Source organism: Bubalus kerabau, chromosome 4 (assembly GCF_029407905.1).
Source record: "Bubalus kerabau isolate K-KA32 ecotype Philippines breed swamp buffalo chromosome 4, PCC_UOA_SB_1v2, whole genome shotgun sequence".
In the NCBI taxonomy this organism is placed as follows: Eukaryota; Metazoa; Chordata; class Mammalia; order Artiodactyla; family Bovidae; genus Bubalus; species Bubalus kerabau.
In genome coordinates, this window is record NC_073627.1 from 161,789,209 (window position 1) to 161,803,634 (window position 14,426).

At 43.8% G+C, this 14,426-nt stretch overlaps 1 protein-coding gene across 1 annotated transcript in view; it reads left to right on the forward strand.

Moving 5' to 3' along the window:
• The first annotated feature begins 394 nt into the window (after positions 1 to 394).
• Positions 395 to 14,426, forward strand: part of LOC129651720 (tumor necrosis factor receptor superfamily member 10C-like) — a 30,386-nt gene continuing 16,354 nt past the window's right edge. Inside the window, exon 1 of the mRNA XM_055580322.1 lies at positions 395 to 624. Coding sequence (XP_055436297.1) covers positions 454 to 624 — 171 coding nt within the window. The 5' untranslated portion in view covers positions 395 to 453. The remainder of the gene's footprint in view (positions 625 to 14,426) is intronic.

Here is a 14,426-nt window from a genome sequence, read left to right on the forward strand (position 1 = left end):
TTCGGCCTTCCCAGGTGGCTCCCTGGTAAAGAATCCGTCTGCCAATGCAAGAGATGCAGGACAGGAGAGTTCCATCCCTGGATCGGGAAGATCCCTGGAGGAGGAAATGGCAACCTACTCCAGTATTCTTGTCTAGGAAAGCCCATGGACAGAGAAGGCTGGTGGGCCGCAGTCCATGGGGTCAGCAAAGTGTGGAACACGACTGAGCGACTGAGCACGCACAGGCTGCGTTCAACTCGCCGTCTAGAGAGAGAGACGGAGATTCTTATTTTTCCGGCACATCCTGAGTAAGACAAGGCGGGGCCACCTCTGCCTGCTTTCTCTGAAAGCGTGAGTACAGTGCGCGGGAGCGGCGGTATACAGAGGAGCTCCGCGGCGGCATACGGAGGAGCTCCGACGTCTGGCCATCAGAGGCGGGTTTCCAAGTTCCACGGACGACCGTGAAGATTCCTCATGACTGTGCCTGCCATCAACCTGCGGGGACCTCGACAGCGAACGCTGCCCGACCGCAAGCGGCAGCGGGGACGGAAGGCACCGGCCTCCTCGAGCGCCGGTGCAGGGCGCCCCGGTGGCCCCAAACTTCGGTTCGGGTACCTCGTCTTCGTCATGGGTGTCGTGTTGTGGGTGAGTACCACCGCGGGTACCACTCCGGAACGCGCGCCGGGTGGCCGGTAAATGGCGGCGGGAAAAGACCCGGCGGTGTGCATGCCCGGGTCAGCTGCGGCCGGGGCATATCCGAGCGAGATCTACCGTGGGCTGCATGCGGGGAAGGAGCAGGTTCAGGGCCTGGCGGGACCGACCCGGGCCCAGAGGGAGAAGAGCCTGTGTTCTCCGTCCCGGTCCTAGGCTTGTCTGGCTGTCCCAGAAGTAAATTCCAAAGGAAAAAGAATGGAAAACTCTTTTGCAAGCTTCTCCGCTCCCCTTCCTTCCCCTCTCCTCCCTCCCGTGTCCCTTCTTCTTTTTCCTCTCCCCTCCTCTTTTTTGTTGAGATTCTAGAATATGCTCATCGCATCTATTCTTCCCCTCGATTTGTACAGAAAAGTAGCTTTCCCACCCTCCCTTGCATTCAGCACCCCTTCTGGGCTGCTGTCAGTCATTTTGCAAATTCCTTCCACTTTCTTCCGCAGCAACCCACAGGGCTTACAGGGTAAATCCCCAGTCATCAGGCGACTAGCCTCAGGGGCTCTGTCTAGTTTAGGAGGAAAGGGTCTGAAGATGTTCTTTTGATTTCTGTTTTGAGTCTGAAACAGGTGTGGCATGCATCCTGAAAAAACTATTTAATGGCTGCCCTGAACTCCAGGCGGAAGGGTCTACTGTTAACCTAGCTGTCTTTTTACTTGTAAAAACAACCCCACAGCCACACAAATCTTAGAAGAAACAGGTCTCAGAGCACAGGAAGACCTTGAGAACAAGTCTGACACTATGGCTTTGTCACAGCTGATGAGGTTTAGAGTAAAAGAGAAACCCTGTATGATGTTACTTACACGTTACTTACACTTGCACGTGCAATAGAAAAATTACAACAAACTAGTGAGTAACACACAAAAAAGAAGCAGACTCAGGGATACAGAGAAAACCTGGTGGTTACCAGTGAGGAGAGGGAAGCAGGGAGGGGCAAGATAGGGATGAGGGGAAAAGAAGAGTTATTGTGAGATTATATGAAATCCTGTGTGTGAATCGCTTGAAAATTGTAAAGCACTATAGAATTTAAAGAATCTTTTGTTCAAAAAAAACCAAAACAAAACAAACAAAAAAACGAAACGGTGCAGCTTTTAGGGCCCATTTGTCCCCAGGGAGGAAAGAGTAGTGTTGTTTTGGGTGACCTATCAAGGGATAGTGAAAATCAAGCTCGACCCTAAAACAGTTACATCAGCTCCGGGAAGTCACATGGGAACACAGCAAGGTCCAACTAGACTCTGCAAACCCAGCTAACAGTATTGCATCACTTGCGGGAAGTAAGTGGTAAGAAGCACGAAAGGAAATCCCCACTCGGGACTCAGCTCTAACTTCACCAGCTTGGTAGCTGTGGACAAATTGCTGAGCCGAACTGAAGACACTTCCACGACCCATCCTCCGTTCTCAGTTCCTTTCTTTCAATTGGCCAAGGCTCAAAGGCTGCAGGAATCTTAGTTCCCAACCTAGGATCCAGCCTTGACCCCCGCAGTGAAAGTGCGGCACCCTAACCACTGGACCGCCAGGGAAGTTCTCTCGTTTCCCTCTCTCTTTTGTCCCACGCTGCTGCTCCACCGCAGCCCTCCTGTCTCCCTCCTCTCTCTCTCTCTCTCTCACACCCCCAACCCACTCTCCACACACACACACCACAAGTCTGTGAGTGGCAAAGTCTCACATCTCCACCGCACCTGGTGCACCCCAGTGTTTGTCTCTCAAACAGCCCGAAATGGACATTACACACCAGGAAGCCTGCTCCTCGTCCATCCCAGCCCCACCCCCCCACCCCCCACTCCCGTTACTTTGACTTCGTTCTTGTCTGTGATCCTGGCACTGTGGGACTTTTCCCTCCATGTCCACACCTGTTCTCTGCCACTGGGAGTCTTGTCCCATCTGCCTTGCAGCCCTTCCAGGCTCTTTTCACCTTGGTGACTTTACGGGAATCGCTGTCTCTGCCTCAGGTTCCTGTGGCCAGAACTGCCCTGAGGAAAGCAAGGACCTCGCCTTGTCCCCAGTGCCCCACAGCCCCTGCACAGGGCTACTCAGCAGGCTGCAGACAGGACTCCCCCTGAATGCGTGGGTGGTGTGGGTTCTAAGATGCCTGCACTAATGTTAGTGTTGTGTCCTGCTCTGAGGGGCATGGAGGGTATTGATCTGGGTGGTGGGAAATGTGACCGGCAAGCTGGGGACAGAATAGAGATAACTGAATGTCAATGTTGAAGGATTGCCCAGGTCCATAGAAGACTATTTCAAGTTTTCATCTGATTACATTGCTAGTCAAGAATGATCTCTAGAAAAGGACTCCAAAATTTGAATATTAAGCGACATCCTTCAAATCATTATGGTTCTTAGATGAAATCAAAAGAATATTTTTTTTGAATTTAAAAACAAATAGTAATGAATACATACTAAGTGGAAACTTGTGAAAAGCTGCTAACACAGTGCTTAAACTGCAGTTTTCAATTAAAGTGTGCTACCGCTGCTGCTGCTGCTAAGTCCCTTCAGTCATGTCCGACTCTGTGCGACTCCATAGACGGCAGCCCACCAGGCTCCCCCATCCCTGGGATTCTCCAGGCAAGAACCCTGGAGTGGGTTGCCATTTCCTTCTCCAATGCATGAAAGTGAAAAGTGAAAGTGAAGTCACTCAGTCGTGTCCGACTCTTTAGTGACCCCATGGACTGCAGCCTACCAGGCTCCTCCGTCCATGGGATTTTCCAGGCAAGAGTACTGGAGTGGGGTGCCATCACCTTCTCGGAATTAAAGTGTGAGTGCATGCTAAGTCACTTCAGTTGTGTCCTAGCCTTTGTAACCCTATGGACTGTAGCTCGCCATGCTCCTCTGTCCAAGGGATTCTCCAGGCAAGAATGGAGTGGGTTGTTGTGTCCTCCCCCTGGGAATCTTCCCGACCCAGGAACTGAACCCACATCTCTTTAAGTCTCTTGCATTGGCAGGTGGGTTCTTTACCACTGGTGCCACCTGGGAAGCTCTTCCAATTAAAGATGTTCTATTAAAAAGAATAGCGGGTTGGGAGAAGTGGGGAGTAAAATTTTTTTAAAGTAAAGAAAAAAAAGCGACCTGAAGATTCACATTTTTAAATCACCATAAAATAAGTGTAAATTAAACTCAGAAGAATAGGGAAAAAATAATAATATGAGTAGAAATCAATGAAATAGAATACAAATAATGAAAGGAATTGACAAACCAAGTGTTGATTCTCTGAAATGATTAACAAAATTAACAAACCAAATTTTAAAAGAAAAAAGGCCAAAAAAACAAAAAATACCAATATCAACAATTAACGATAAGATATTATAACAAACTCTGCAGCCATAGAAAGGACAATAAGGGGAACTTAGGAATAATTTAATGTCAAATAAATTTGACAACTTGAATAAAATGGACAAAGTCCTTGAGAATACTACTTAGCAAAACAGATACAAGATGAAAAGAAAATCTGATTAATCCTATATCTTTTTATGAATTAGAATTCATCACTTAAAATCTTACAGCAATGAAAACTGCAGGCCCATGTAGTTTCATTGAGGAATTCTATAAATATTCATAGAAAAAATAATATCAGTCTTATACAAATTCTTTCAGAAAATATGAACAGGCAACAGTTCTTCACTGTTTTATAAAGCCAGCACAACCCTGGTATCTAAAACTTACAATGACATTACCAAAAAAAAAAAAAAATACTGACTAACATCTATTATACACGCAAAAATCCTTCATTAAGGAACTTCCCTGGTGGTCCAGTGGTTAAGACTCTCCCTTTCCAATACAGGGCTTCCCTGGTGACTCAGATGGTAAAGAATCTGCCTGCAGTGGGGGAGACCCAGAGTTGATCCCTGGGTTGGGAAGATCCCTTGGAGAAGGGAATGGGTACCCACTCAATTATTCTTGCCTGGAAAATTCCATGGACAGGGGAGCCTGGCTGGCTACAGTCCATGGGATCGCAAAGCTGGACACAGCTGAGTGACTAACACTTTCACTTGCATAGTTTGAAAGCAAGAAGTAAGATGCCACCAGCCTTCCTCATCTTTTCTAAAAAATTACTTTGGCTCTTCAGAGTCTTTTATGGTTCTGTAAAAAGTTTAATTCTTTGTCCTATTTCTGTGAAAAGTGCCATTGAAATTTTGATAAAAATTGCATCGAATCTATAGATTTCTATGGGTATATGGACATTTACAAATATTGATTATTCAAATCCATAAGCATGGACTGTTTTTCCATTTATTTGTGCAGTTTTCAATGTACAGGTCTTTGACCTCCTTGGCTAAATTTATTCAACTTCTTCATAGGAATTTTATTTTTTTGATGCCACTGTAAATTAGATTGTTTTCTTATTTCTCTTTTTGCTGGTTTGTTATTCATGTAAAGAAATGCACCATATGTTTTCATATTGATGTTTATATCCTGTAACTATACTGGCTTCATTTATTAGTCTTAAGAGGTTTTTTTTCAATGGAGTGTTTAGCATTTTCTATACATAATATCATGTCACCTGCAAAATGTGACACTTTTAGTTCCTCCTTTCCAAGTTGGATGCTTTTTATTTCTTTTTCTTACCTAATCGCTCTGGCTGGGACTTCTAATACTATGTTAAATAAAGATGACAAAAGTGAGTGTCTTTATCTTGTTCCTGATCTTAGAGGAGATAATTTCAGTTTTTCACTATGGAATGTGGTGTTTGCTGTGGCCTTGTCACATAGGGTTTTATTTGTTGAGGTGTATTTCCTCTATGTCTGCTTTGTTGAGAGTTTTATCATAAATCAATATTGAATTTGTCAAATGCTTTTTTTGTACCCATTGAGATGATCATATGATTTTTGTTCTTCATTTTACTAATGTGGTATATCACATTGACTGTGATTTTTTTTTTTTGATTTGTAAATTTTGAACCATAGTTTGCATCCTTAGAATAAATCCCACTGATTATGTTGTGTGGTCCTTTTAATGTATTGTTGAATTCAGCTTTCTAAAATTTTGTTGATGACTTTTGCATTTGTGTTCATCAAGAATATTGGCCTGTAAATTTCTTTGTGTGTGTATGTGGCTGACTTCCAGTCAACCTGAATCTAGGCACTGAGATCTTCCCCTTTGGGATAGTGTTACTGCAAGTGTGTGTGTGGGTCTGGCTGCTCTCTGCCCAAAAGCCAATAAGCAGGCCACGTTGGGGGTAAGGAAAGTTTGCTTTATTTCAGATGCTTACAACTGGGGGGCGAGAGTGGTGAACATCTCTCCGAAGGCCGACTCCCCGCCCCCACCGGCAACCTGTGGGCAAGAGCTTTTATAGACAGAAGTGAGGAGGGATCCACATACAGAAACAGCAGAGTCAGCTCTGATAGTCATCTTCAAATTGATCATCGGTGGTCTGACCAGCATCATCTTGATTGTTTTAGGTACAGTTCCAGGGTCCATTTGTTTCCATTTCTCTGAGGCCAGTTCTTGGAATTGTGGCAGCTCATATCCTGGGCACAGTCTGGTCATCATGTAGTTAACTTACCCACTTGGGGTTTCAGTATCTGTAAGACAGCTCACCATGAAGATGCTCAACATCACTCATTATCAGAGAAATGCAAATCAAAACCACAGTGAGGTACCATCTCACACAGATCACAATGGCTGCTATCAAAAAGTCCACAAACAGTAAATGCTGGAGAGGGTGTGGAGAAAAGGGAACCCTCTTATACTGTTGGTGGGAATGCAAACTAGTACAGCCACTATGGAGAACAGGGTGGAGATTCCTTTAAAAACTGGAAATCGAACTGCCATATGACCCAGCAATCCCACTGCTGGGCATACACACCAAGGAAACCAGAATTGAAATAAACATGTGTACTCGAATGTTCATCGCAGCACGGTTTACAATAGCTAGGTCATGGAAGCAACCTAGATGTCCATCAGCAGATGAATGGATAAGAAAGCTGTGGTACACAATGGAATCTTACTCAGCTATTAAAAAGAGTGCATTTGAATCAGTTCTAATGAGGTGGATGAAACTGGATCCTATTATACAGAGTGAAGTAAGTCAGAAAGAAAAACACCAGTACAGTATACTAATGCATGTATATGGAATTTAGAAAGATGGTAACGATAGCCTGTATGGGAGACAGCAAAAGAGACACAGATATAAAGAACAGACTTTTGGACTCTGTGGGAGAAGATGAGGGTGGGATGATTTGAGAGAATAGCATTGAAACATGTATATTATCATAGTTAACTAGATCTCCAGTCTCGGTTCGATGCATGAGACAGGGTGCTCAGGGCCGGTGCACTGGGATGACCCCGAGAGATGGGATGGGGAAGGAGGTGAGAGGGGGTTCAGGATGAGGAACACATGTACACCCACGGCTGATTCATGTCAATGTATGGCAAAAACCACTACAATATTGTAATTAGCCTCCAATTAAATTAATTAAAAAAAAAAAGACAGCTCACAAGATATGGCTCAGAATATTATCTATAGCCCTTGAGAAAGAAAGAAAGATCCTTGACTAAGCTTAATGACTACATTATTATTATTTGGTCTCCTTTGACTATTTTCTTTAGTTTCTGCATTTCTCACTTCTTTGATGAAACTTATTCTTGGACTGAAGTTTTCCATAGACAAGAGGCAGGCAAAGGACATAGTCGGGGGAGGGGCAAGGACCATAGTGTCCTGCTCCTTTGCAATAGGACAGGTCTTGGCACATGCTCAACTACTGGGAACTCTTAAAAAATATAGTAGGCTGCTTCAACAATCCCAAGAGTTTGAGAGATGACTAAGAGCAGGCTGAATGAAAAATTCATTTCTTACACAAGGCAACTCCTTCAAGACTGGGAGAGAGGGGGTTTCATCTACTGTATAGAAAGAAACACAGAGATCAAGCAAAATGAAGAAACAGAGAAACCTGTTCCAAGTTGCTAAATGCGATAAAGCCTTAGGAAGAAGCCTTAATGAAATGGAGATAAATAATTTAGTTGATAAAGAGTTCAAAATAATGGTCATAAAGAAGCTTGCTGAACTGGGGAGAAGAATGGATGAACACGGTGAGAACTTCAACAAAGAGATGGGAAATATAAGAAATTGTCAAATAGAAGCCACAGAGCTGAAACATACAATAACTGACCTGAAAAACAATAGAAGGGTTCAGCAGCAGACTAGGTAAAGTAAAGAAAGGATCAGTCATCTCAAAGACAAAGCAGTGGAAACTTCCCTGGTGGCCCAGGGGTTAAGACTGCAGCTTACAATGAAGGGGAAAGTGAAAGTGAAAGTCGCTCAGTCCTGTCTGACTATTTGCGACCCAATGGACTGTGTGGATCACGATAAACTGTGGAAAATTCTGAAAGAGATGGGACTACCAGACCACCTGACCTGCCTCTTGAGAAACTGTATGCAGGTCAGGAAGCAACAGTTAGAACTGGACATGGAACAACAGACTGGTTCCAAATAGGAAAAGAGTAAGTCAAGGCTGTATATTGTCACCCTGCTTATTTAACTTCTATGCAGAGTACATCATGAGAAAAGCTGGGCTGGAAGAAGCACAAGCTGGCATCAAGATTGCCTGGAGAAATATCAATAACCTCAGATATGCAGATGACACCACCCTTATGGCAGAAAGTGAAGAGGAACGAAGAAGCCTCTTGATAAAAGTGAAAGAGGAGAGTGAAAAAGTTGGCTTAAAGCTCAACATTCAGAAAGCGAAGATCATGGCATCTGGTCCCATCACTTCATGGGAAATAGATGGGGAAACAGTGTCAGACTTTATTTTTTGGGGCTCCAAAATCACTGCAGATGGTGATTGCAGCCATGAAATTAAAAGACACTTACTCCTTGGAAGGAAAGTTATGACCAACCTAGATAGCATATTGAAAAGCGGAGACATTACTTAGCCAACAAAGTCCGTCTAGTCAAGGCTATGGTTTTTCCAGTAGTCATGTATGGATGTGAGAGTTGGACTGTGAAGAAAGCTGAGCACCAAAGAATTGATGCCTTTGAACTGTGGTGTCGGAGAAGACTCTTAAGAGTCCCATGGACTGCAAGGAGATCCAACCAGTCCATCCTAAAGGAGATCAGTCCTGGGTGTTCTTGGGAAGGACTGATGCTAAAGCTGAATCTCCAGTACTTTGGCCACCTCATGCGAAGATTTGACTCATTGGAAAAGACTCTGATGCTGGGAGGTATTGGGGGCAGGAGGAGAAGGGGATGAGATGGCTGGATGGCATCACTGACTCCATGGACATGAGTTTGAGTGAACTCCGGGAGTTGGTGATGGACAGGGAGGCCTGGCGTGTTGCAATACATGGGATCGCAAAGAGTTGGACACAACTGAGCGACTGAACTGAACTGGACTATACAGTCCATGAAATTCTCCAGGCCAGAATGCTGGAATGGGTAGCCGTTCCCTTCTCCAGGGGATTCTCTCAACCCAAGGATCAAACCCAGGTCTCCCGCATTGCAGGCGGATCCTTTACCAGATGAGCCATCAGGAAAGCCCAAGATTATTGGAGTGGGTAGCCTATCCCTTCTCTAGCAGATCTTCCCGACCCAGAAATTGAACTGAGGTCCCCTGCGCTGCAAGTGGATTCTTTACCAGCTGAGCTACCAGAAAGCAATGCAGAAGATGTAGGTTCAGTCCCTGGTCAGGAAACTGAGGTCCCATATGCCACAGTGCAACTAAGCGCACGCTGCGACTGCTGAGCTCACACACTACAACCTGAGAGTCCATGCACTGCAACAAAAGAGCCACGTGACAAAACTAAGACCTGATGCAACCAAATAAATAGACAAATATATATTTTTCAAAATGTTTTAAAAAAAGACAAAGCAGTGGAACTTGCCCAGTCAGAACATCAGAGAAGAAAAAGAATGAAATCAAGTGAAGATAGCTTCAGGAACTTATGGGACAACATTAAAGGACATTATAGGGCAATACTACATTATAGGGCTCCAAAGGAGAACTAGAAAGGGGCAGAAAACTTATTTGATTAAATAATGGCTGAAAACTTACATAATGTGGGGAAGGAATCAGACATCTAGATACAGGAAGCTCAGAAAGTTCCAAATAAGGGCCTTAAAGAGATCCTTGCTGCTACTGCTGCTGCTGCCTTAAAGAGATCCTTACTAAGACACATTATAATTAAAATGTCAAAAGTTAAAGATAATGGAGAGAATATTAAAAACAGCAAGAGAAAAACAACTTGTTACATACAAGGGAACCCCCATAAGGCTATCAACAGACTTTTCAGCACAAAAATTGCAAGTCAGAAGGGAGTGGCACAATATATTCAAAATGCTAAAAGGAAAAAAACCTCTAACCAGTAATACTCTACATGGCAAAGTGATTATTCATTAATCGAAGAGAGAGAAACAGTTTTCCAGACAGCTGGCCCTAAAGAATGGTCAAGAGTGGTAAAGAACTCGCCTGCCAATTCAGGAGACTCGGGAGATGCAGGTTCCATCCCTGGGTGGGGAAGATCCTCTGGAGGAGGACATGGCAACTCACTCCAGTGTTCTCTCCTGGAAAATTCCACGGGCAGAGGAGCCTGGTGGGCTCCAAAAAGTCGCACATGACTGAGCACATTATGGTTATGGTTACCAAACAAAAGCTAAAGGAGTTAATCACTAAACTGGCCTTAAAACAGATGTTAAAAAAAATTTTTTTAAGCTGAAAATAAAAGCCATTAAATAATAACAAGAACAGATAAGAAAGAATAAATTTCACTGGAAGGTAAATATTTAGTAACAGTACTGGTTTGATTACTTATAAAGCTAATATGAAGCTTAAAGACAAAAGCAGTAAAAATAACTATGATTACAATAATTAACAAAGGAATATTCAAGAAGAAAAGATGTGAAAAGTGACATCAAAAATGTACAATGTTGGGGGTAGGAGACTAAAAATGATGAGCTTTAGCATGGGATCGCACTTGTTATCAACTTAAAATAGACTGTTATAGATATAAGTTGTCATATGTAGGGCTTCCTGGGTAGCTCAGCTGGTAAAGACTCCCCTGCAATGCAGGAGACTCCGATTCAATTCCTCGGTTGGGAGGTTCCCCTGGAGAAGGGACAGGCTACCCACTTCAGTATTCTTGGGCTTCACGAAACAAACCCTATAGTTAATACACAAAAGATCAATGTCTTTTAAAACCTGAGGATAGTTCCTTAACATTTGATCCTGTAATCTGATTTTTTGTTTGTTTGCACTATGTATAATACTTATTTGTAAAAGTGTGTGTGTGAGTGTGTGTATGTGTGTGTGAACTGCTTGAGGAGGGAGAGGGAGTCTCCTCATGGGCCAGGGTACCTGATTCTTGGTCCACACACTTGACATTGCTCCGGGGGTATAGGCCATGGCCACGAGCTTCCTCTCAGGGCACCTGGGTACAGACACAGGGATGACGTAGAAGACCCATCAGGGACAGCTGGCTGGATGAGGAGAAGGAAGGGGCAACCTCCTGTCCCAGGTCTCCTGACAAGACAGTGGAGAGGGGACAGGCTCCTGCTGTCTGCAGGTCAGGATCCCTTCACTCCCCCTCATTGGGCGGGAAGAGGATCCAGGCTTGTGCCCTGCAGCCCCCAGGCTCCTGCTGAGTGTTCAGAGCTGTCCTTGCAGGGCCTCTGCAAGGCCCACCCTGGCCTCCCTGGGCTGCAGGGGGAGTCCTGTGAGGGGAGGCCTCATCTAGGTCAAGGGTCACAAGGGTGTGGGCACAAGCTGAGCTTCATGCTTCAGTCAAGCTTTAAATACGAGGCCCTCTCGTCCTCCACCTGTTGACTCTTCCTGCCAACCTCAGCCAACACTGGAGTGTCAGAGGACTGCGAATTACTATTGACCTTCAAGTCCCTAAATAGGAAAGATTCAGGTGTTACTGGGGAACAGGGCTGGGTGTGAGGCCAGTCAAGTTGGCTCAGGGTTTTATGGAAACCTTGAAGGAGCACACTCGTGGCCTCATTATGACTTCTGTCTGCTGTCAGCACCTTTGGTCTTTCTAGGCCCCTTCTTGCTTACAAAAACAATTAAAGATTATATTTAGGACTCAATAGGTATAAAGATGAATATACCTGAGACTGAACTCTATGCAAATAGTTTTGTATGATTTCAAGATTTTTTTAAAAATTGGAGTATAATTGCTTTACAATATTGTATTATTTTCTGCTGTACAATAAAATGAATCAGCTATATGTATACACATAGCCCTCCCTCTTGGACCTCCCCAATCCTCTAGGTCATCACAGAGAATGAAGCTGAATTCCCTGTGGTATACAGCAGGTTCCCACTAGTTACTTATTTAACACGTGGTGGTGTATATATGTCAATCCCAATCTCCCAGTTCATCCCATCCCTCCGTCCCCCACCTCCGCCTCCGTCCCGTGTCCAGATGTGTGTCCTCTACATCTGTGTCTCTCTTCCTGCCCTGCAATAGGTTCATCTGTACCATTTCTCTAGATTCTACAAATATACTGAAAAATTTTTCGTGGGCCACTGATGGGATCATGGGCTCTAACCTGCAGCCTGCTGTGCCCAGTGGAGAAGCTAGCTTGGCCTAAGGGGAAATGTGTTGAAGAGGTGTGGGGATGGACACTGCAAGGGGCAGTGTGGGGCCACACAGTCGGATGAGGAGGGGCCTCTGCAGCCTCAGAAGACCCCACCAGCATGGGAAAGCCTGGGGGCGGTTGGGGCTCTATAGGAAGAGGGGAGAAAATGGGGTACAGGGAAGCTCAGGAGTTTCCCTGGTGGCTCAGATGGTAAACAGTCTGTCTGCCACCCGGGAGACCCAGGTTTCATCCCTGGGTCGGGAAAATCCCCTGAGAAGGGAATGATCCCCTGATCCCCTGGAGAAGGCAGTGGCTACCCACTCCAGTATTCTTGCCTGGAGAATCCCATGGATAGAGGATCCTGGCAGGCTACAGTTCATGGGGTCGCAAACAGTTGGACATGACTTAGTGACTAAACAACAACAATCAATATAAAACATTGCTGGACTTTTTTTCTTAAATACTGTCTTTGAAATTCAGAATGTATTTTTCACTTGCAACACATCTTGATTCAGAGAAGCTGTTTGAAGTGCTCCATTCCCATAAGGACCTGGTGATTACTCTATTGAACAGCACCACCTGGGCCTCTAGAACTTAGAGAAGGAAGTCCTAATTCTGGTTCTCAAGGAGCTCCTAGTCATTAAGAGACACAAAGAGGCACAGAAAAAATACAGTGATGAGGGAAGAGCCTTCAAACAAAGCTCATGCCATTGGGCCCTGGCGGGAAGACAAGAGGAAAAATGGGTCCGACCTGTAGCGAGTCAAACAGTGACCCACAGGAAGGGGCTCTGTGATCTGGAACGGAGCTGAAGACGTGGAAGAGCTGTCACAACCCGGGACCCCATGTCCCTAGGCTTGACCTTCACCTCCCGGGCTCTCCTCCTTCAGATGACCTCAGTCTTCCTTGCAGGATCTGTCTCTCTCATGTAATTCATATTTATTAATAATTAAGATGCTCTTAAAAAAACCCAACCTTTAAAACCTTTCCTTAATAATGTGTTATGGTGATGACACTTCCTATTAATGATAAAAAATTCACTCTTCAATAATGATGATACAGCAACTAGGATGCCTTCTGAAAAAGAATGATGTTTCTTCCTCATGCCCCTCTTATTGGATAATTAAAAGTAGGTGGATCAATGAATGAATTGTAATATATGAAACCAGAAGAGTACTGCAAAAATATGAGAAAAAATGTCTTACCACTTTGGAGAGGGGAAGAACTTCTTCAGTATGAAAACAAATTATAAAACTTGCCCAAAGCTATATAAAAATTAAGAAGAAAGCCAAAGGGAAGAAATCATGACAAAGATAAAAACAAACTAGAAAAAAAGTACTCAGAACACAAATCACACTTAGAAATGTAATTTCCTTAATCTGTAAGGATTCATAATAAACTGAAAGAAGATCAACGGGAAAATAGTCGACTTGAACAACATTATAAAACAATTAGACCAACAGACATCTATTGAATACTCCAGTCAATAACAAAATACATTCTTCTCAAGTGTGCATGGAACATTCTCCAGAATAAACCATATACTAGCTCATAAAACAAATATCAATATATTTAAAAGGAGAGCCATAATAGAACACATACCCTCCCACCACAATGGAATGAAATTAGAAATCACAAACAGGAAGGAATTGGGGAACTTCACAGCTATGATAAAATTTAAACAACACACTTTCAAATAACCAATTAGTCAAAGAAGATATCAAAAAAGAAATTGTAAAATCTTTTAAGATGAATGAAATTGAAGATACCGTATACCAACACTTATGGGATATAGCTAAAGCAGCTGAAAACTTAGAAAGAAATTTATGCCTATAAATGACTGCATTCAGGAAGAAGAAAAATCTCAAATCAATAACCTAATACTATTCAGTGACACACTAGAAAATGAAGAACATACTAAAGGTAAAGTAAACAGAGGAAGGAAATAGTACAGATTAGAACAGAAAGTAATGAAACTAAAGCTAGAAAAGCAACAGAGTCCATGCTGATGAGCGTGTGGTGGACCTTGTGGGGCCCTGGCCCTTCTGCTTGCCCAGGACTGCAGTAGAAACAGGAAAAGGCCGTTCTGGTCCCATCTTGTGCCCCAAGAGGAAGTGGTAAAGGAGGGAGATCAGGTTCATGGAGGGGAAGGGAGCCACCTGTGGTAGACTGGTTGCTCTAAGAGATGTTATGTTATTTATCACCTGTCTTGTTTTCACTAGCTGTCAATATATT